This window comes from Bufo bufo, chromosome 3 (assembly GCF_905171765.1).
Source record: "Bufo bufo chromosome 3, aBufBuf1.1, whole genome shotgun sequence".
In the NCBI taxonomy this organism is placed as follows: domain Eukaryota; kingdom Metazoa; phylum Chordata; class Amphibia; order Anura; family Bufonidae; genus Bufo; species Bufo bufo.
Window position 1 is genome coordinate 581,800,129 of NC_053391.1, and position 23,783 is coordinate 581,823,911.

Below are 23,783 nucleotides of genomic sequence, written 5' to 3' on the forward strand. Positions count from 1 at the left end.
CTTTATAGACAACGAACGAGGCGTGCAGCATACAAATTCCGGCCAGCAGATGGCAGCAGAGAACAATGGATAGAAACAACATAGGTAAGAAGAAATAATACTGTGCAGAAATTCAATTAGAAAGGAACAGCACACTTACTAATGCTCAGCCCAGAGATGCACCCAGATGGTGGGAGCACTCTGTCCCCGTGCCTGCCCTATCTGTCCTAATATTAACCCTATAACACACAGTAGACCCTTATGGATGCCCAGGTCATATGATATGGTAAGATATAAATACCGAAATGATTGGTTAAAATAAATTAAAGGTTCTCGTCTCAGGACCCTGAGTCGCCCTGAGGATCCCTGAATAAAGGTTAGGAGCTAGAGACGACCTGTTCCTCCAAAACGTGGGCGAACAGGAGTCTCACAGGCCAAGCAGCAAGGGTAAGGGAAGACAGTGAGCAGCAACTGGGTCCGCAGGTAAGAACCCAGTGATATGACAACACACCAGAACAACAAGCATTTACCTGCCGTAGAAAAAGGATGGAACACCAGCACTAAGACTACTTGGACCCCCATGCGGACCGAATGCATGGCGGCCCCAGGCAGAGCTGCTCACTGACTTGTGGTTCCCCCTGTGGGGAACCAAGGGCCCTCTCACCAAAGGCTCAGACAGACAGGAGAATATCTAGAAAGCATGCTGGACAACACACCAAACAGACCAGACATGGAACACAACACTAGACGTAACAACACACCCTGTTCATAAACCCTCACCAAACATATACAAGGGAAGGAAGGGAAAAATACATAAGGATGACATCGCAAGACCTCGATGTCTAATTAAGTGTCCCTCACACTGGAAGGAAAGAATATCCAGGGCAGGTGCATAGCTCCAGCACACACCAAGTGTGGACAACTACTGACCTCGTGCTCACAACACCAGACAGGGAAAGAACCAGAAGAAGGAGGAAAGCACAAACATGCTGCACCACAATGCTTTGCCACGGGCAACCAGCATGCACGGCTAACGTGTCACGGTGCACAACAACAAGACAGTGTCACAGCCATGACAGTATAATTACAAGCTGTTGCATTCACTTTTATGGGGAAGCTCGTTCCTATTCAAGTGTATAGGAACATATATACACCTGCTCGCCACTGCGATGTCGACAGCAAGCAGGTAAACAATGAAGGAAATGAAGTACTCGCACGGAGCGCACCCTTCTCTTCAAACAGCTGATCACTGGGGGTGCTGGGTGCAGGAACCCCCGCCGATCTGATATTGATGACCTATCCAGAGGATAGGTCATCAAAATTAAACTCCCGGAAAACCCCTTTAAATCGTTATCTATCTCTATATCATTAAAGTGAGACTTCAGGATTTATAGGTGATCTCTTGGTTTAGTATGTAAGTCAAGAACCTCTGCTCCTCCTTTTTAGCACGTTATATAAGAAAACTCATATCTATAGTGCAGATATCTGTGTGCCAAAAACTTTCATATGTAAAACAATAACATATGACTAAAATGTCACCTACACTGATAAATTAACACAACAAACAAATGGACATTAAATATAAATTGTATTTATTTATTAAAAAGAAAAATCCAGATTGATAATCGTAATAAAAATCATATTTACTGTCATAAATCTCAAGATGCTGCAGTGCTGTGGCCTATTAGAGCATATGGATAATATAATGAGGGTGATCCCTGCTCCTGTCAGAATGGAGAGATGTTAAAGGGTTTCTATCACTTTGTTTCACCTATTTAGCTGTCAGACACTAGCGATCCGCTAGTGTCTGCTTTATCTAACCATCCTAATATAAGAGCTTATTGTCCTGCCGTTTAGCTAAAAAAATAACTTATATAGATATGCAAATGAGCCTCTAGGTGCTATGGGGGCGTGATTAGCACCTAGAGGCTCCGTCTACCTTAACAAACTGCCGCCGCCCAGCGCGTCCCTCCAGCCCGCCCATCTCCAGCTGAAGCGATCCTCTCCGTGCGCGTCTCTGTTCTGCGCATGCGCAGTGAATGTCTGATCGCTTCCCTGCTCAGACATCTCCACTGCGCCTGTTCCTCGGAGCACTATGACGTCATCGGCGCAGGCGCAGTGGAGATGTCTGAGCAGGGAAGCGATCAGACATTCACTGCGCATGCGCCGAATACGAGGAGCATCGCATTCCGGAGGAGATGGGCGGGCTGGAGGGACGCGCTGGGCGGCGGCAGTTTGTTAAGGTAGACGGAGCCTCTAGGTGCTAATCACGCCCCCATAGCACCTAGAGGCTCATTTGCATATCTATATAAGTTATTTTTTTAGCTAAACGGCAGGACAATAAGCTCTTATATTAGGATGGTTAGATAAAGCAGACACTAGCGGATCGCTAGTGTCTGACAGCTAAATAGGTGAAACGAAGTGATAGAAACCCTTTAAAGGGGTATTCTAACCTTAGATATGTATGGCATTTTCACAGGATATGCCAGAAATGTCTCATAGATGTTCCACTCTAGGACCTGCATCTATCACCTGCGTCACATTTGGTCAGGTAGGCACTGCAAAATCACAGAATATCTAGATAAGGTAGGGAAGGTTTATATAGAATTAACTGAAGCTAGTAAATGTACCCCTTTAAAACGTCACTTTAAATATAATATTTAAAATAGAACCCACAAAAATATCAAACAAATATACATATACGATAAAAAGTGTATTGTGGGACAGATAACCCAATAGAACTTCATACACATAAATTGAGGCAATGGGAAAAGGATTACTCCCATGCGGTTACTCACGATACCGTAGGTGGACCAGTGGTGATAATGGCAAATGACTGATGAGGTCACTGCAGGTGCTCCCGGGGAATGATACAACATCCAAGACATGATCAACTGATTAATTCAGGATGCCAATTGACAGTTCATCAGGGAAACCAAAATAGAAGGGGTGAAAAAATTAAAAATAACTTCACATCAGCAGGTAGGCAAAATGGGATAACTCTCCCTGAAAACCTGCACTCTCCCTACCTACAAGCAAGATGGTGCTCCACTATAGGGAGGGCTGTCCCCACTTATAAATGTATCCCCTGGAATCAGAATCCCTGCCTATAATATCCCAATAATGATAATGCCTGCAAAAAAGAAAAAAATTAAAAAATTTAAAAAGAAGTACCATGGGAGTCCCATCTACACTTGTAACGTCTCCCGACGAGTTTCCCCGACTCAACTACAGTGGTTCATCAGGGGAGATTCAAAAGGCACAATGGCTGTGACAAGATGATAGTCAATGCAATGACCAGCGGCGCGCATAGGTTACCGCTGCAGGTTTAAATACCCTCTCACCTGATGTAGCCGCGTCCCCCTGTTAAAAATGCACGCGCGTGTGCCAGGCGCATATAGATGACTTCACAATGAGAGCCCAAGTTCTCGGCGAGAATCTCAGAGTGTACTGCACATGCGTGGGGACTGAATGAGACCCGTAATGACGGGTCTCGCAATGTTTGGAGTGCAAGCTAAAGTAATGAATGCGGGATGGCGCTGATACTTGTGTCCCCACAACCATAGCAACAAGATAGGATATACAGCGTCCAACCTACGAACGGGATAGTCTAGGGTAAATATAACAGAAGGAGAAAAAAGTTATAAACCTTTGTTATCATTGGCTCATAGAACGTGGGTAAATATAGTCAGTGGATATAGGTGTCCAGAATATTTTTGAAATAATGAGATATAAACAAAAATTGATAAACAAGACATCAGAATTACCACTAACAAAAATAATAATTAGAAGTGGAAATTAGATCACTCATGGGATCAAATAAATCCTAATGGACCAAAAATACAGTAAACACTATATGGACATAAATCAGAAGCATCACCAGAGAATATATCGTCAAAAAAAACAAGCAAAGGATATGGATTCATTGAGGTCCAATGGACTCATAGACTTAAGTCTAAACGTCCATTCTGTTTTTTTTTGTAGAATAATTTTATCAATGTCCTCCCTCTAGGGGAAGGACGCACCTCGATTACACAAAATTTGAGTGATTTGGGATTACCATTGTGTATTTCATGCACGTGCCCAGAGATAGAGGTATCCTTCTTGTGTCTAATGTCACTAAGATGTTCCCCAACTCTCCTGCGTAATTCCCGTGATGTCTTCCCTACATATTGAAGCGGATACGTGCAACTACATAAGTATACCACACCTGATGTTTTACAATTGGCAAAATCCCAAATATTGTACTCCTTTTGTGTGACAATGTTCAAGAATTTCTTGGTGGTGTCAATATAATGACAAGCTATTTTGTAGGTCCCTTGCTTGATGGTGAAATTCTAAATCCAGAAAGTGTCACGGGACGCCAAAGGCGCACTCGGTCTCCCATCAGCCGCAGACCTGCTGCTTAGCTTCGGGAGCGAGGATCTGTGTTTGGCTTCGTTCCCAGGGCGGCTTTGCTAGCTGGGAGGCTCCCTGCTCCTAGGTCTGCCTTGAGCGCCGAGCTGATCACTCTGTGCTCGACTTGTCTGTCTGTCGGTCATGTGAAGCTGGCCACGTCACATGACCCTCAGACCCCACTATAAATACAGGCAGCCTGCTGGCCACAGGTTGCCTGTTAATGCTAGGTTCCTGGCTATTTGTTGGACTACTGAATACTCACCTGATCCTGTTCCCTGACGATCCTTTGCCTGCTCCTCCTGTACTGCGCATCCCTCCTGGTATTGTGACCTCGGCTCCCACCTGACTACTCTTTGCGGACTCCTCTGGTACTTCTCTACTCTCCTGGTATTTGACCCCGGCTTCTCCTTACCATTCTTTGCTTAACCCTTTGTACTTCGTAGCTCTCTTGGTTCTGACCCGGTCCGTTCACGTTCCGTATTTTGTCTTGTCTGTCTTCCCTGCACATATCCTAAGTAAGGGACTGTCGTCCAGTTGTCCCCTGTCATTAGGACTCGTGAGGCAAGTAGGCAGGGCCAGGGGTGAGGGTGGAGCGCAGTGGTCACTATCCTGCCCCCTGTGTGTGTGTGGACGTGACCGTTACAGATTAACAGGCCCAATAACCACTATATCATGAATCCTCATGTGACCCTGACTGACCATGTCTCTAACCTGACACAGGTGGTGCAGGAGCTAGGAGAGAAACTCCGTTCTTTTGAGTTAGGGCAAGGTTCTTCCACTCCTCAGCCCTCCAGTCCACATTTTGAGCCCCAGATCAAGCTCCCAGAACCCTTTTCTGGAGACCGGAAGAGGTTTCTCTCCTTTAAGGAGAGTTGCAAACTCTACTTCCGTTTGCGCCCCGTGTCCTCCGGTCCCGAGAGCCAACGCGTGGGTATTATCATTTCTCTACTACAGGGTGATCCCCAGCACTGGGCATTCTCGTTACCTCCTGGGGCCAGTTGTCTAACTTCTGTGGAGGTTTTTTTTCAGGCCCTGGGTACCCTCTATGACGAACCAGACAGGGCCCTGGTAGCCGAGACGGCTCTTAGGGCACTGGTTCAGGGCCATCTCCCTGCTGAGGAGTATTGCACCCAATTCAGACAGTGGTGTGTCCCCTCAGGATGGAATGAACCAGCCCTGAAGAGTCAGTTTAGGTCTGGTCTGTCTGATAATTTAAAAGATCTATTTGTCAGTTATCAAATTCCAGAGACCTTAGAGGAGATGATGACCCTAGTTGTCCGACTTGACCGACGAGTTAGAGAGAGACGACAAGAACGACAGTTCTGTTCTCAGATGATGGTCCAGCAAGAGGCCTTTTCCAGGGACAACACTGAGGTCTCCACCGAGGAACCCATGCAGGTTGGCATGACCCGGGGTAATCTTCATCGCAGACACGGAGAGTGCTTCTACTGCGGAGATCCTGGACATTGGATCAACAAGTGTCCTAAGAGGGTCCTCTCTGACAAGTCTCCTAAGGCAAGACAACCTAAAGATCAGGTACACCCTGATTTTTCTAAATGTAAGCTTTTGGTACCCTTAACAATTTCTCTGGGGTTAATAAGTGGCCGAGTAAAGCCTTTATTGATTCCGGTTCAGCGGCCAGCTTTATTGACTTTGAATATGCTAGTAAATTGGGTATTCCAATGTTTGCTTTACCTACACCTATATATGTCATGGCTATTGATGCTACTCCCCTGATTGGTGGTACGGTGAGGTCATGTACCTATGAAAATTTCTCTAACCGTGGGTGTGTGCCACTCTGAGAGATGTTCTCTTTTAGTCCTGGAGAAGGTGGTACTAGGGTTGCCTTGGCTCCGTTTACATAACCCCACAATAGATTGGTCCAAAGGAGAGTTGGTGAAATGGGGACCTAAGTGTGACTCATGCTTGTCCGTGGTCCAGGCTGGGGTTTCAGTAAGGTCTAATACATTACCCTCAGTTATTAAGGAATATTCTGATGTATTCTCATCCCCTACTCCAGAGGTTCTACCCCCCCATAGACCTTATGATTGTGCCATAGACCTAATAGAGGGTGCCAAATTTCCTAAAGGGCGAATTTATAATCTTTCTAAGCTCGAACGCGAGGCTATGGAAGATGATATTAAGGAGAGCCTTGCTAAAGGGCATATTAGACCTTCAGTCTCTCCTATGGGAACAGGGTTTTTCTTTGTTAAAAAAAAAGATGGTGGTCTTAGGCCTTGTATTGATTACCGGAGATTAAATAAAATCACTGTCCAAAATAGATACTCTCTTCCATTGATTCCGGATTTATTTAACCAGGTTCTGGGGGCAACCTGGTTTTCCAAGATTGACCTGAAAGGGGCATACAATCTAATCCGAATCAAGGAGGGAGAAGAATGGAAGACGGCGTTCAATACTCCGATAGGACACTTTGAATATCAGGTGATGCCTTTTGGACTCAGCAATGCCCCAGCTGTGTTCCAAAACTTAATGAACGATATTCTTAGGGAGTTCTTAGGTAAATTTATTATTGTCTATCTTCACGACATTTTGATATTCTCTCCTGATTTCGAATCTCATGTGTCTCATGTCAAACATGTATTAGAGGTTTTAGGGAGAACCAGCTATCCGCTAAGCAAGAGAAATGTGTCTTTGGTGTACAGGAGATACTGTTTCTAGGGCATGTTCTGACTCCTCACGCCTTTAAGATGGATCCTGGTAAGGTTTTGGCAATTAAGGAATGGGTAAGGCCTTCATCCTTAAAGGCCTTACAACGGTTTTTGGGTTTCGCTAATTACTATTGTAAATTTAACATGAATTTTTCTGTAATTGCTAAACCATTGACCGACTTACTAAGAAAGGGGCAGATTTGGAGAATTGGTCTACCAAGGCCATTTCTTCATTTGAAACATTAAAAAAGGCATTTAGTAGCGCTCCCATAATGATCCAGCCTGATCAGGAGAGACCCTTTATTGTGGAGGTGGATGCAGGACGGTGCAGGAGCAGGCATTTTTTGGAGGGGGCAAGGCATCGGGTAACTGTTGTCACTGACCATAAAAACCTAATTTTTCTCGAGTCTGCTAAGAGGTTGAACCCCCGGCAGGCTCTGTTTTTTAACCGTTTTGATTTCTCCATTATGAATGGCTGAGACACATCGGGCTGCACCAGAATGGGAGCAGACACAAAACACTCCTTAATAGTCAAAAAGGCCTGCAAGGCCTCATCCGACTAGACAGAGACATTTTCTATAATAATTAGTAAACCCCAAAAACCGCATCAAAGCTTTCTGCTTCTCTGGTCGGTCCCATTCCAGAACCGCCCGGACCTTTTCGGGGTCCATACGAAAACCAGAGTCAGAAAGCAGATATCCCAAAAACGGAAGCTCCTGCACATAAAACACACATTTCTCCAATTTGGCATAATATTTTTTTCTCCTGAAGGATCGTCAAAACCTGTCTCACATGATCCTGATGGGTCTTCAGTAGAGTTGAGCGAACACCTGGATGTTCGGGTTCAAGAAGTTCGGCCGAACTTCCCGGAAATGTTCGGGTTCGGGATCCGAATTCAACCCGAACTTCGCTCCGAACCCAAACCCCATTGAAGTCAATGGGGATCCAAACTTTTCGGCACTAAAAAGGCTGTAAAATAGCCCAGGAAAGGGCTAGAGGGCTGCAAAAGGCAGCAAAATGTAGGTAAATCCCCTGCAAACAAATGTGGACAGGGAAATGAATTAAAATAAAAATAAAATAAATTAAAATTAACCAATATCAATTGGAGAGAGGTCTCATGGCAGAGAATCAGGCTTCATGTCATAGCAGAGAATCAGGCTTCACGTCACCCACCACTGGAACAGGCCATTGTCAGATATTTAGGCCCCGGCACCCAGACAGAGGAGAGATGTCCCATAGCAGAGAATCAGGCTTCATGTCATAGCAGAGAATCAGGCTTCAAGTCATAGCAGAGAATCAGGCTTCATGTCATAGCAGAGAATCAGGCTTCACGTCACCCACCACTGGAACAGGCCATTGTCAGATATTTAGGCCCCGGCACCCAGACAGAGGAGAGAGGTCCCATAGCAAAGAATCAGGCTTCATGGCATAGCAGAGAATCAGGCTTCACGTCACCCACCACTGGAACAGGCCACTGTCAGATATTTTTAGGCCCCGGCACCCAGACAGAGGAGAGAGGTCCCATAGCAGAGAATCAGGCTTCATGTCATAGCAGAGAATCAGGCTTCAAGTCATATCAGAGAATCAGGCTTCATGTCACCCACCACTGGAACAGGCCATTGTCAGATATTTAGGCCCCGGCACCCAGACAGAGGAGAGAGGTCCCATAGTAGAGAATCAGGCTTCATGGCATAGCAGAGAATCAGGCTTCACGTCACCCACCACTGGAACAGGCCATTGTCAGATATTTAGGCCCCGGCACCCAGACAGAGGAGAGAGGTCCCATAGCAGAGAATCAGGCTTCATGGCATAGCAGAGAATCAGGCTTCACGTCACCCAACACTGGAACAGGCCACTGTCAGATATTTTTAGGCCCCGGCACCCAGACAGAGGAGAGGTTCATTCAACTTTGGGTTGCCCCGCAATATAATGGTAAAATGAATAAAAAAAGGATTGAATGAGGAAGTGCCCTGGAGTACAATAATATATGGTTAAGGGGAGGTAGTTATAAATGTCTAATCTGCACAAGGGATGGACAGGTCCTGTGGGATCCATGCTTGGTTCATTTTTATGAACGTCAGCTTGTCCACATTGGCAGTAGACAGGCGGCTGCGTTTGTCTGTAATGTCGCCCCCTGCCGTGCTGAATACACGTTCAGACAAAACGCTGGCCGCCGGGCAGGCCAGCACCTCCAAGGCATAAAAGGCTAGCTCTGGCCACGTGGACAATTTGGAGACCCAGAAGTTGAATGGGGCCGAACCATCAGTCAGTACGTGGAGGGGTGTGCACACGTACTGTTCCACCATGCTAGTGAAATGTTGCCTCCTGCTAACACGTTCCGTATCAGGTGGTGGTGCAGTTAGCTGTGGCGTGGTGACAAAACTTTTCCACATCTCTGCCATGCTAACCCTGCCCTCAGAGGAGCTGGCCGTGACACAGCTGCGTGGCGACCTCTTGCTCCTCCTCTGCCTTCGCCTTGGGCTTCCACTTGTTCCCCTGTGACATTTGGGAATGCTCTCAGTAGCGCGTCTACCAATGTGCGCTTGTACTCGCGCATCTTCCTATCACGCTCCAGTGCAGGAAGTAAGGTGGGCACATTGTCTTTGTACCGGGGATCCAGCAGGGTGGCAACCCAGTAGTCCGCACACGTTAAAATGTGGGCAACTCTGCTGTCGTTGCGCAGGCACTGCAGCATGTAGTCGCTCATGTGTGCCAGGCTGCCCAGAGGTAAGGACAAGCTGTCCTCTGTGGGAGGCGTATCGTCATCGTCCTGCGTTTCCCCCCAGGTACGCACCAGTGATGGGCCCGAGCTGCGTTGGGTGCCACCCCGCTGTGAACATGCTTCATCCTCATCCTCCTCCTCATCCTCGTCCTCCTTGTCCTCCAGTAGTGGGCCCTGGCTGGCCACATTTGTACCTGGCCTCTGCTGTTGCAAAAAACCTCCCTCTGAGTCACTTCGAAGAGACTGGCCTGAAAGTGCTAAAAATGACCCCTCTTCCTCCTCCTCCTCCTCCTGGGCCACCTCCTCTTCCATCATCGCCCTAAGTGTTTTCTCAAGGAGACATAGAAGTGGTATTGTAACGCTGATAACGGCGTCATCGCCACTGGCCATGTTGGTGGAGTACTCGAAACAGCGCAACAGGGCTGCGTTGGGTGCCACCCCGCTGTGAACATGCTTCATCCTCATCCTCCTCCTCATCCTCGTCCTCCTTGTCCTCCAGTAGTGGGCCCTGGCTGGCCACATTTGTACCTGGCCTCTGCTGTTGCAAAAAACCTCCCTCTGAGTCACTTCGAAGAGACTGGCCTGAAAGTGCTAAAAATGACCCCTCTTCCTCCTCCTCCTCCTGGGCCACCTCCTCTTCCATCATCGCCCTAAGTGTTTTCTCAAGGAGACATAGAAGTGGTATTGTAACGCTGATAACGGCGTCATCGCCACTGGCCATGTTGGTGGAGTACTCGAAACAGCGCAACAGGGCACACAGGTCTCGCATGGAGGCCCAGTCATTGGTGGTGAAGTGGTGCTGTTCCACAGTGCGACTGACCCGTGCGTGCTGCAGCTGAAACTCCACTATGGCCTGCTGCTGCTCGCACAGTCTGTCCAGCATGTGCAAGGTGGAGTTCCACCTGGTGGGCACGTCGCATATGAGGCGGTGAGCGGGAAGGCAGAAGTTACGCTGTAGCGCAGACAGGCGAGCAGCGGCAGGATGTGAACTCCGGAAGCGCGCACAGGTGGCCCGCACTTTATCAGCAGCTCTGACATGTCAGGGTAGTTGTGAATGAACTTCTGCACCACCAAATTCAGCACATGTGCCAGGCAAGGGATGTGCGTCAAACCGGCTGGTCCTAGAGCTGCAACGAGATTTCGCCCATTATCGCACACCACCAGGTCGGGCTTGAGGCTCACCAGCAGCAACCACTCGTCGGTCTGTTGTTCTATACCCCGCCACAACTCCTGTGCGGTGTGGGGCCTGTCCCCCAAACATATGAGTTTCAGAATGGCCTGCTGACGTTTACCCCGGGCTGTGCTGAAGTTGGTGGTGAAGGTGTGTGGCTGACTGGATGAGCAGGTGGAAAAAGAGGAGGAGGAAGCCGAGTAGGAGGAGGAGGCAACAGGAGGCAAAGAATGTTGCCCTGCAAACCTTGGCGGCGGAACGACGTGCGCCAAACAGCTCTCCACCTGGGGCCCAGCCGCCACTACATTTACCCAGTGTGCAGTTAGGGAGATATAGCGTCCCTGGCCGTGCTTACTGGTCCACATATCTGTGGTTAGGTGGACCTTGCCACAGATGGCGTTGCGCAGTGCACACTTGATTTTATCGGATACTTGGCTGGGAACAACATACTGTGGGACAGCAAGCGACATGAGCTGTTTGAAGCTGTCTGTGTCCACCAGCCTGAATGACAGCATTTCATAGGCCAGTAGTTTAGAAATACTGGCATTCAGGGCCAGGGATCGAGGGTGGCTAGGTGGGAATTTACGCTTTCTCTCAAATGTTTGCGAGATGGAGAGCTGAACGCTGCCATGTGACATGGTTGAGATGCTTGGTGACGGAGGTGGTGGTGTTGGTGGTACATCCTCTGTTTGCGGCAGGTGCCAACGTTCCTCCAGAGTTGGAGGAAGAGGCCGAGGTGGCAGCAGCAGAAGAGGTAGCAGTGGGAGCCTGAGTGAGTTCCTTGTTTTTAAGGTGTTTACTCCACTGCTTTGCATGCAGGTGCCTGGTCATGCAGGTTGTGCTAAGGTTCAGAACGTTAATGCCTCGCTTCAGGCTCTGATGGCACAGCGTGCAAACCACTCGGGTCTTGTCGTCAGCACATTGTTTGAAGAACTGCCACGCCAGGGAACTCCTTGAAGCTGCCTTTGGGGTGCTCGGTCCCAGATGGCGGTGGCCAGTAGCAGACGGACTCTCTTGGCGGCGGGTGTTCTGCTTTTGCCCACTGCTCCCTCTTTTGCTACGCTGTTGGCTCAGTCTCACCACTGCCTCTTCCTCCGAACTCTGAAAGTCAGTGGCACGACCTTTATTCCATGTGGGGTCTAGGACCTCATCGTCCCCTGCATCGTCTTCCACCCAGTCTTCCTCCCTGACGTCCTGTTCAGTCTGCACACTGCAGAAAGACGCAGCAGTTGGCACCTGTGTTTCGTCATCATCAGAGACGTGCTGAGGTGGTATTCCTATGTCCTCATCATCAGGAAACATAAGTGGTTGTGCGTCAGTGCATTCTGCCAGCAGAGTCTTCAAACAGCATAAGAAACTGCTGCATAACTTGAGGCTCAGACAGTTTCCCTGATATGCATGGGGGTGATGTGACAGACTGATGGGCTTGGTTTTCAGGCGCCATCTGTGCGCTTTCTGCAGAAGACTGGGTGGGAGATAATGTGAACGTGCTGGATCCACTGTCGGCCACCCAATTGACTAATGCCTGTACCTGCTCAGGCCTTACCATCCTTAGAACGGCATTGGGCCCCACCAAATATCGCTGTAAATTCTGGCGGCTACTGGGACCTGAGGTAGTTGCTTCACTAGGACGTGTGGCTGTGACAGAACGGCCACGTCCTCTCCAAGCACCAGAGGGTCCACTAACACCACCACGACCATGTCCGCGTCCCTTACTAGATGTTTTCCTCATTGTTACCGTTCACCACAATAAGAAAAAAAATATTTGGCCCAATGTATTGAATTCAAATTCAGGCCTTTTTTTACAGGCACCTAACACTATCTGGCTATCTATTTAGGTACCGTATTACACTAATACAGGCACAGCAGTAACGACAGATTTAGCTGAATATAAATTTTAGGCCTATTATTTAGGCGCTGGGTGACAGGTATACGTTTACGGACAGAATTAGACTTGGAAATGCACGGTAGCGTGTGAAGTTATTGAGGATGACCCTATCCGCACCTTCAATCTAATATACCCTTTTATGGATAGATTTAAAGAGGACCTTTCACCTTGAAAAACATTGTGAACTAAGTATGCTGACATGGAGAGCGGTGCCCAGGGATCTCACTGCACTTACTTTTATCCCTGGGCGCCACTCCGTTCTCCCGTTATGTCCTCCGGTATCTTCACTCACTAAGTTATAGTAGGTGGTGTCTGCCCTTGTTCTGTGGGCGTCTCCTTCTCCTAGGCTGCAGCGCTGGCCAATCGCAGAGCAGAGCTCACAGCCTGGGAGGTTTTTTTCTCCCAGGCTGTGAGCTGTGCACTGCAATTGGCTAGTCTCAGGGAATACCCCTAAATTTAGTAGTCCAAATGTCAAACAGGGGGTATTCTTCTGAAGAGGCCTACAGGCTTCTGACCCAGTCGGATGAGGAATGGGAACCCTCATCTGACGAATCTAGCGGGTCAGAATATGAACCTGTAGAAAGCAGTGGCAGTCTGACCTAAAGTTCGGATGAGGAGGTTGAGGTCCCTGATAGCAGCAGGCGTACCCGGCCCCTTGTTGCTAGACCACAGGTTGCACAGGATCCGTTTCAAGGGCAGCAGAGTGGGGCTGGCGCTGTCGTATTACGTGGTGAGGCATACACCAGCAGCGCAGCCCATCCTGGACCTAGTACCAGCACTGCCGTACAACATGGTGAAGTGGCGAGCACCAGAAGGGCAGTTGAAGCTGGTACGGTGGCACGTGCAGTAGTTAAAAAAAAAACACCAGTAAGCAAAAAAGTTAACTTTCAGTTCAAAAAGTTAAAAAAAGTTTATATATTCTGTTCAAAAGTTATTATAAAGTTAATAAAATTTATTGCGTTGCGGCCTGGTTTTTTCTTTTTTGTTTTGTTTTTTTTACCTTCCAGGTGGACCAACCGATCGACTAGCTGTAGCACTGATGTGCATTCTGACAGAAGCATTGCGCTGCTGTCAGATTACACACAAGTCGGTGTATGCGGCGCTGCAAGACGAGATTTCTCCTCTGCAGTAAAAGATACGTTTGCCGAGGCATATGAGCTGAGGAGGCGGCGGTGTTCATATGCTTTGGCAAACACTTTGTATATATAAAAAAAAATAAAAAATCCCGGCAATGATTTATTCATCCACATCGATTGATGTGAATGGAGAAATCTGGTTTGCCAGGGCATATGGGCTAAGTGGGTATGGATGTTGGGCGGAGCTCCTATGTCCTGGCAGACGCCTTTCCCCTCCTTTTTTTTTTTTTGGCAGAGATTTTTTCATCCACATTGATCGATGCGAATGAAGAAATCTGTGCCGTTCATTTTTTCTTTCAGCCCAGAGGCTGAACGGAGAAAAAAAAAATCTCATTACCCGTATGCTCAATATAAGGACAATAGCAGAAACTCCTAATGCTGGCCATACATGTAATGATTGCGGAGACCCTCAAATGCCAGGGGAGTACAAACACCCCACAAATGACCCCATTTTGGAAAGAAGACACCCCAAGGTATTCACTGAGGGGCATATTGAGTCCATGAAAGATTGAAATTTTTGTACCAAGTTAGCGGAAAAGGAGACTTTGTGAGAAAAAAAAAAAAAATATCAATTTCCGCTAACTTGTGCCAAAAAAAAAAATAAATTATATGAACTCGCCATGCCCCTCATTGAATACCTTGGGGTGTCTTCTTTCCAAAATGGGGTCACATGTGGGGTATTTATACTGCCCTGGCATTTTAGGGGCCCCAAAGCGTGAGAAGAAGTCTGGTATCCAAATGTCTAAAAATGCCCTCCTAAAAGGAATGTGGGCCCCTTTGCGCATCTAGGCTGCAAAAAAGTGTCACATATGTGGTATCTCTGTACTCAGGAGAAGTTGGGCAATGTGTTTTGGGGTGTCATTTTACATATACCCATGCTGGGTGAGATAAATATCTTGGTCAAATGCCAACTTTGTATAAAAAAATGGGAAAAGTTGTCTTTTGCCAAGATATTTCTCTCACCCAGCATGGGTATATGTAAAATGACACCCCAAAACACATTGCCCAACTTCTCCTGAGTAGGAATATACCACATGTGTGACACTTTTTTGCAGCCTAGGTGGGCAAAGGGGCCCACATTCCAAAGAGCACCTTTCAGATTTCACCGGCCATTTTTTACAGATTTTGATTTCAAACTACTTACCACACATTAGGGCCCCTAGAATGCCAGGGCAGTATAACTACCCCACAAGTGACCCCATTTTGGAAAGAAGACACCCCAAGGTATTCCGTGAGGGGCATGGCGAGTTCCTAGAATCTTTTATTTTTTTGTCACAAGTTAGCGGAAAATGATGATTTTTATTTTTATTTTTATTTTCTTACAAAGTCTCATATTCCACTAACTTTTGACAAAAAATAAAAACTTCCATGAACTCACTATGCCCATCAGCGAATACCTTGGGGTGTCTTCTTTCCAAAATGGGGTCACTTGTGGGGTAGTTATACTGCCCTGGCATTCTAGGGGCCCAAATGTGTGGTAAGTAGTTTGAAATCAAAATCTGTAAAAAATGGCCGGTGAAATCCGAAAGGTACTCTTTGGAATGTGGGCCCCTTTGCCCACCTAGGCTGCAAAAAAGTGTCACACATGTGGTATCTCCGTACTCAGGAGAAGTTGGGCAATGTGTTTTGGGGTGTCATTTTACATATACCCATGCTGGGTGAGAGAAATATCTTGGCAAAAGACAACTTTTCCCATTTTGTTATACAAAGTTGGCATTTGACCAAGATATTTATCTCACCCAGCATGGGTATATGTAAAATGACACCCCAAAACACATTGCCCAACTTCTCCTGAGTACAGAGATACCACATGTGTGACACTTTTTTGCAGCCTAGGTGGGCAAAGGGGCCCACATTCCAAAAAGCACCTTTCGGATTTCACCAGCCATTTTTTACAGATTTTGATTTTAAACTACTTACCACACATTTGGACCCCTAGAATGCCAGGGCAGTATAACTACCCCACAAGTGACCCCATTTTGGAAAGAAGACACCCCAAGGTATTCGCTGATGGGCATAGTGAGTTCATCGAAGTTTTTATTTTTTGTCACAAGTTAGTGGAATATGAGACTTTGTAAGAAAAAAAAAAAATCATCATTTTCCGCTAACTTGTGACAAAAAATAAAAAGTTCTATGAACTCACTATGCCCATCAGCGAATACCTTAGGGTGTCTACTTTCCGAAATGGGGTCATTTGTGGGGTGTTTGTACTGTCTGGCCATTGTAGAACCTCAGGAAACATGACAGGTGCTCAGAAAGTCAGAGCTGCTTCAAAAAGCGGAAATTCACATTTTTGTACCATAGTTTGTAAACGCTATAACTTTTACCCAAACAATTTTTTTTTTACCCAAACATTTTTTTTTAAATCAAAGACATGTAGAACAATAAATTTAGATAAAAATTTATATATGGATGTCGTTTTTTTTGCAAAATTTTACAACTGAAAGTGAAAAATGTCATTTCTTTGCAAAAAAAACTTTAAATTTCGATTAATAACAAAAAAAGTAAAAATGTCAGCAGCAATGAAATACCACCAAATGAAAGCTCTATTAGTGAGAAGAAAAGGAGGTAAAATTCATTTGGGTGGTAAGTTGCATGACCGAGCAATAAATGGTGAAAGTAGTGTAGTGCAGAAGTGTAAAAAGTGGCCTGGTCATTATTAAGCTAGGGGGGCTGAGGTGGTTAAATAGAGGCTGGGTCACATGCTGCACTGGCCAATCAGAGCCATGCCAATAGTAGTCATGGCTGTGATGGCCTCTTGGGGCAAGTAGTATGACGCTTGTTGATTGGCTGCTTTGCAGCCTTTCAAAAAGCGCCAAGAAAGCGCCGAACACCGAACCCGGACTTTTCCGAAAATGTTCGGGTCCGTGTCACGGACACCCCAAAATTCGGTACGAACCCGAACTATACAGTTCGGGTTCGCTCATCCCTAGTCTTCAGATCAGGAGAGTAAATTAAAATGTCATCCAAGTAAACTACCACGAACCTCCCCACCAAATGATGGAAAATGTCATTGACGAATCGCTGAAATACCGCTGGCGCGTTTGTTAACCCAGAAGGCATAACCAGATTCTCAAAATGACCCTCGTGCGTATTGAAAGCCGTTTTCCACTCATCCCCTTCTTTGATTCTGATCAGATTGTAGGCCCCTCTCAAATCCAACTTGGAGAACACCTTGGCACCAACAATCTGATCAAAAAGGTCGGAGATCAAAGGAAGGGGATACGGATCCCGGACCGTAATACGGTTCAATTCCCGGAAATCCAAACAATTTGCTTTGAATAACCGTGTTAATTCTTCTGCTGGGGTCTCCCCTTTCTTTTGTAACCATGGTTTTTATCCCCGTTTTCATTCTGGGTCGTCCGTCTCCTCCTCTAACCCTGAAGCGGATAAACTCTCCTCCGAACTGTGCACAGTTTGGGCCCGGGTTCAATCGAACCTAGACAATGCTCAAAGCTCTCAAAAACACAAGGCCGATAGGAGACGTTCAAGGGGGGTGAACTTTCAGGTTGGGGATAAAGTATGGTTGTCCTCCAAGAATCTATCTCTCAAGGTAGCTTCTACAAAATTTTCTCCTCGTTTTATTGGACCGTATAAGATCACGGAGGTGATTAATCCGGTATCGTTTAAGTTGGAGCTGCCCGAGTCATAATGTATTTCATAAGGAGATTTATGAAATACATTCATAATGTATTTCATAAATCTCTACTTAAAAGTATTTTGAACCTGTTGTACCATTGAAATCCTCACCTCCGCCGGTTCTTGTTAGTGATGCTGTCGAGTATGTGGTGTCTAAGATAGTGGATGTCAGGAGAGTGCGTAATTCCTTACAGTACCTCATTCACTGGAAGGGGTATGGACCCGAAGAAAGATCTTGGGTACCCGCCAGGGAGGTTCATGCTCCTAGACTTGTTCGAAAATTTCATTTAGAACACCCTGAAAGGCCATCGCCTGAAGTCTTGGGTCCGGTGGCCCCTCGTAAAAGGGGGGGTACTGTCATGGGGCGCCAAAGGCGCACTCGGTCTCCCATCAGCCGCAGACCTGCTGCTTAGCTTCGGGAGCAAGGATCTGTGTTTGGCCTCGTTCCCAGGGCGGCTTTGCTAGCTGGGAGGCTCCCTGCTCCTAAGTCTGCCTTGAGCGCCGAGCTGATCACTCGGTGCTCGACTCGTCTGTCTGTCGGTCATGTGACGCTGGCCACATCACATGACCCTCAGACCCCATTATAAATACCGGCAGCCTGCTGGCCACAGGTTGCCTGTTAATTCTAGGTTCCTGGCTATTTGTTGGACTACTGAATACTCACCTGATCCTGTTCCCTGACGATCCTTTGCCTGCTCCTCCTGTACTGCGCATCCCTCCTGGTATTGTGACCTCGGCTCCCACCTGACTACTCTTTGCGGACTCCTCTGGTACTTCTCTACTCTCCTGGTATTTGACCCCAGCTTCTCCTGACCATTCTTTGCTTAACCCTTTGTACTGCGTAGCTCTCTTGGTTCTGACCCGGTCCGTTCACGTTCCGTATTTTGTCTTGTCTGTCTTCCCTGCACATATCCTAAGTAAGGGACTGTCGTCCAGTTGTCCCCTGTCATCAGGACTCGTGAGGCAAGTAGCCAGGGCCAGGGGTGAGGGTGGAGTGCAGTGGTCACTATCCTTCCCCCTGTGTGTGTGTGGACATGACCGTTACAGAAAGGATATATGATCATCATTGAGCTCATGCGTAAAGTGCATCCCTATATTGTTTGTGTTGAGGATGAGCATAAATTCCTGAAAGGCCTATCTGGAGCCACTCCATAGGACAAAAATGTCATCTCAGAAGCGGCCCCAGAAAATGATATGGGAGGTCCACCACTGATCATCAGCGAACACAATAGTGTCCTCCCACCAGCCCAGGAATATATTTGCATATTTTTCAGATAGGCACTGTGAATGAGTGGAAAGGTGGCCATGCATGTGCACAGCTCTCTACATTTACTTCTGTGGGGTAAGCATGCCCAGCTAATTCCATGACTATCATAGAAAAGAATGAAGAGAGCAGAGGACATGCGTTACTATCTGTCCACTTATTCTTTGCCTTGATGTGGTAGCCACCTCATTAGGTAGGATGGGGGACCCCTGTTCTGGAGGTTCTGGAGAGGTTCAGGTTTCAGAAGTGTGACCCGCACAGTATTGGACTGTGGTTCCTTGGGGCTACCAAAGGAAATTATTCTCGGGGCCCAACTCCTATATCAATAAAGTCAAAAAGTTTTTAAAACAAAGAAATAGATCCTAGTGGCAAGGCATTAGCTCCAGAGGTAGCTGCAAATGTGTCAGAGCCTGGAGGATCCTCTGGTACTGTGATAGGCCATAAAGACTCTGAAGCCACATCTATTAGTCATTTATTGCATATCCTGTGGATGACGGTGGGAAAAACCCTTTACCAGCTACTCATGCCTTGTTGGCCTTGAGATGTCCATGTATTCATTTGAAGGCTGCCTGTGCTATATTTCCTCTGTAGTGTTGACTGCAATGGAAGCTGATTGTAAAATCAACTGGCAATATCAGCTGGTTGCTGGGGGTCGTAGCAGCCAGACCCGTGGCTCTCATACTAAAGGCTGGTCTGTGATGAGACAACCCCTTTAACTCCTAAATTGTTATAGGACAGGACCGTAACCAACAGTATATTATTCTATGATGAGAAGAATAGAAATGAGGGTGGGATTGTGACAACTTCCCAATTGTTTTTATGATGACAAAAGCAGTTATCACTGAGGCCTGAATATAAGATAAAACATAAAGGGGGTCATTTACTAATCTGAAATATGCCTAAATTAGGCGTATTTCAAGCACAGATAACTGTTGCGCCGCTATCTGCGACTTTTTCCTACTCAAGCCAAGTCTAAAATTGTGGGAAGGGGACTCATTCATCATTTTCTAAATGGTCTAAATGTAAGACAGCTCAGAAGCTTGCTTACATTTAGAATTAGCACTGGATGTGGCAAAGTTATGAAGAAGCCTGCGCCTCTTCATAACTTCGGCGGATCCACCGCCAGTTATGGACCTTTATTAAGACCGGCATCTAGAAAGCCGGTCTTACTAAATGTGTCCCAAAATGTAGTGAACATGGCTTTGATTTTGTCTTTATTGTTCTCTTTTTCAGGTGCCTTTGTGCTGCTAATCTCATTCTTTGCATTTCTGCACTGCTGGATGAACGCATTTGCTGAGATGCTCCGCTTTGCAGATCGCAGGTTTTATAAGGTGACTGCACCTTTCTTCATCTTACACAAAGGTTTCGTGCATTGGATTGCTTTACCATCAAGCCTCTGTTTCCATTTTCTACAGGACTGGTGGAATTCCAAGTCCTTCTCCAACTACTACCGCACATGGAATGTGGTCGTCCATGATTGGTTGTATTATTATGTCTACCAGGATCTGCTATGGGTGAGGATTTGATCAGAAGAGTATTAGGACAATCTGGAGGTGTGAACCTGCACTCAACAACTGAAATATTCTTTATCTTTCAGCTGCTCAAGAAGCGTTTTCGCACAGGAGTGACGCTGGCTGTATTCCTCATCTCTGCCACTGTACATGAATATGCTTTAACAATGTCTCTTGGTTTCTTTTACCCGGTCATGTTCTGCCTTTTTGCTCTTTTTGGAGGTATATATGACCACCATTTTCTTCTATGTCTTTTTCATAATGTTAGCAGTTGCAGTAGTATACATAGCAGAAAATGGATCCCCATTATGTTGCTAGTTCATGACACCCAAAACGGAAGTGCCTGGTGAGTCGATATCCCACCTCTTTTCCTCAGGAGATGTAAACCCTGCACAAGTTCTCACCACCCAATAACAAAGAGAATGGGTCCTAACCAAGAGTGGGCCCCATCCTCTCAGGACCCTAAAGCATCTGCAATGAGCCGGACCGTGGGGGGCAGTTACACGGACACCAATTATGCAGGGGGTCAGGATATGTGTATAATAGTCTATGGTTTTTGTTCATGACGCCAATTGCAGCGTGCGCAGGGTACTGTCGCAGGGCCCTTTAAGGTGTTGCAACTCACGTACCAGGTTAGGAATGCCAGAGTGGTGTAATGTCTCTGTTTGGTAATAGTAATAGTGTCAACGGTGTCACCTACCTTGGTACGGCTGGACTCCTGGATCCTGGCTCACTTGCAATAAATGAGTGCATTGCTAGTAGGAGTAATTGAGGAACTTGGTAGCAACGAATAAGATCCAGACTTGCAATATAATTCAAACTGGTCTTTACTAGATGCAGCAGTAATCCATGTGAGATACAGCAATAGTCTTGGGTCCCAGCAGGTATTGGAAATATGTGGCAGGAATTACTATCTTCTGCTCTGTCTACCTTCTGCTGTATTCGGGACTGACTAGCTGAGGAGGAATTTGGCTTCTCCTGGTCTCTGGATGGTACTCACAGTTGTGCTCACAGGGTATGGTTCTTCCTGGAGTTCTGGAGGTGGCTGCTTGCTTTCCACCAGCTGAAGGGCTCAGACTGGGAATGGTGATCTTTTGTTTCAGCCGAGACAAGATTCTGTTTTGGGATCCCTAGAACTGGGAGCTCCTACACGCACAGCCTTCCCCATGCAGGGAGAGCTGGAACACACTGGATCTAACTGTTTTTCCCTCCCTTGCTGCAGGGAGTCGGAAACTCCACTTCCCTTAAGCAGGGGGGCAGAACAGAACTGGAACGTTCCATTCTGAATGGCCATAACATTAACTATTCCTACCAACGATGCCGCCACCTGCTGGTAGACCTGAAACATTACAAAGAAAATATCACATTTAAAATGGTAAATCTGTGGTATCACATTTAAAATGGTAAATAAGTCTGAGGAAGGTGCGGCAGCACCGAAACGCACGCGTCACCTATTGCCTGTACATGTGACTGAATAAATACAAAGAAAGAATTATCAACAGCGAGTGCCGGTCTTTTTCATTGATTCTACATTGGGACGCCATCCCATAGACTCGTGCACCGTGACCATATACAGCAGTGCCGACCTGTGATTATTATATAATACATTTAAAATGGTTTCATCTGCACAGTTGTGAATGACATGAGGGAAATCACATCAAATGACCGTGTTGATGCCCTTAGCAGATAATAGCGGGGTAAAAGCGTTAGTAACTCCACTCTGGGGTGTTACACATCAATCTGCCTCTCTAGAATATATGTCCTTGGTTAGCTGAAAATATGTCATTACTACAGAGACTTTATTCATGTACATGTTTAGTTATCCACATACATCTAAAATTTCACCATCATGTTTGGCAGCTCCAAAGCTGCTGCACCATTTCTGGTAATTCTCAATAATCTGTCAATGTCCTACCGTAAGTACCATGGACCAGCACTAAAAGGTACAGTAACGATAATGCAGACCAGTGCATTTCAGTTGATTAACCTGCGATTGATCATGTACAACTCTCTACAAGTACATAATTCAAGATGAATTTATGAGATCATGTTTCTTAAAGGGGTTGTGCAGGAGTTTTATATTGATGACCTATCCTCAGGATAGTTCATCAATTTCAGATCAGCGGGGGTCCGACAACCAGCACCCCCACTAATCAGCTGTTTAAAGAGGAGGTGGCGCTCCATGAGTACTTGTAATTACATTCACTTCTGAAATGATGGGCAGTGTACTGAAGAGGAAGTAGCAATTAAAGGGGTTCTCCAAGATTGGTAACCCATGTTCAGATAGCCAGGTAGGGTGCAGCAATTAAAAAGAAAAGTCTCACCTGTCACCAGCCCTCTGGGTCCAGCACCTAGCTTTCTTCACTGCCCCCCTGCTTTTTTCTTATTCTTGCACTCTGCCAGGCCATCTGAACATTGGTTTTCTGTCTTCTTTATTTAAAGTTGTCTGGGTAGGTCATCAATATCAGATCAGCAGGACCCAACTCCTGGCACCCCCACCGATCGCCCCTTAAGGACGCAGGGCGTATCGGTACGCCCTATTTCCCGAGTCCTTAAGGACTCAGGGCGTACCGGTACGTCCTAGCTTGAACTCAGTATTCCGGCGCCCGAGGGGTTAAACGGAACGGGATTTCGGCTGAAATCCTTCAGCCGGCATCCTGTGACAACGCCAGGGGGGGTCATGTGACCCCCCCGTGTCGGCGATCGCAGCAAACCGCAGGTCAATTCAGACCTGCGGTTTGCTGCGCTTTTTGCAGTTTCTGATGCCCGCGGTCCCTGACCGCGGGGATCAGAAACTTTTGAGTGCCTATAATCAATATTTTTCGCATGCGGTGTCGCATGCGGTGGGGGCGGTGCGGGAGGCGGGCGGTGCGGCAGGCGGGATCGCGATCCCCCGCCCGCCTCCCCATGAATGATCGTTGGCTTCTAGTGGTTATACCAGGGTGCCAGCACATTGCTGGCACCCTGGTATAAACGGCTGACATCTGTGAAGATGTCAGCCGTTTAACCCTTTCCATACCGCGGTCCGTACGGACCGCTGTATGGAAAAAGTTAACTGTCGTCGGTCAGGGAGCTCCCTCCCTCTCCATCGGGGGGCTGCTGTGCCTTTGCAGCCCCCCGATGGAGAGGGAGAGAGCCCCCAGAGAGCCCCCCTCAGCCCTGTGCTTACCCTTCCCCGTCTGCGAAGTTCTGAGCAGACGGGGAAGGTTCCCATGGCAACAGGACGCCTGCTCAGGCGTCCTGCTGTCCATGGTGCTGAACAGATCTATGCTGAAAGCATAGATCTGTTCAGTGTAAGTAAAATACAGTATAGAACAATATATATTGTACTGTACTGTATTATACAGACATAAGACCCACTGGATCTTCCAGAACCAAGTGGGTCTGGGTCAAAAAAAAAGTTAAA

The 23,783-nt window shown here is 46.9% G+C and overlaps 1 protein-coding gene across 1 annotated transcript in view; it reads left to right on the plus strand.

Moving 5' to 3' along the window:
* LOC120993920 (sterol O-acyltransferase 2-like) overlaps nt 1-23,783 on the plus strand; it is a 123,593-nt gene that overhangs the window by 89,407 nt on the left and 10,403 nt on the right. Inside the window, exons 7-9 of the mRNA XM_040422383.1 lie at nt 20,100-20,197; nt 20,282-20,380; nt 20,464-20,599. Coding sequence (XP_040278317.1) covers nt 20,100-20,197; nt 20,282-20,380; nt 20,464-20,599 — 333 coding nt within the window. The remainder of the gene's footprint in view (nt 1-20,099; nt 20,198-20,281; nt 20,381-20,463; nt 20,600-23,783) is intronic.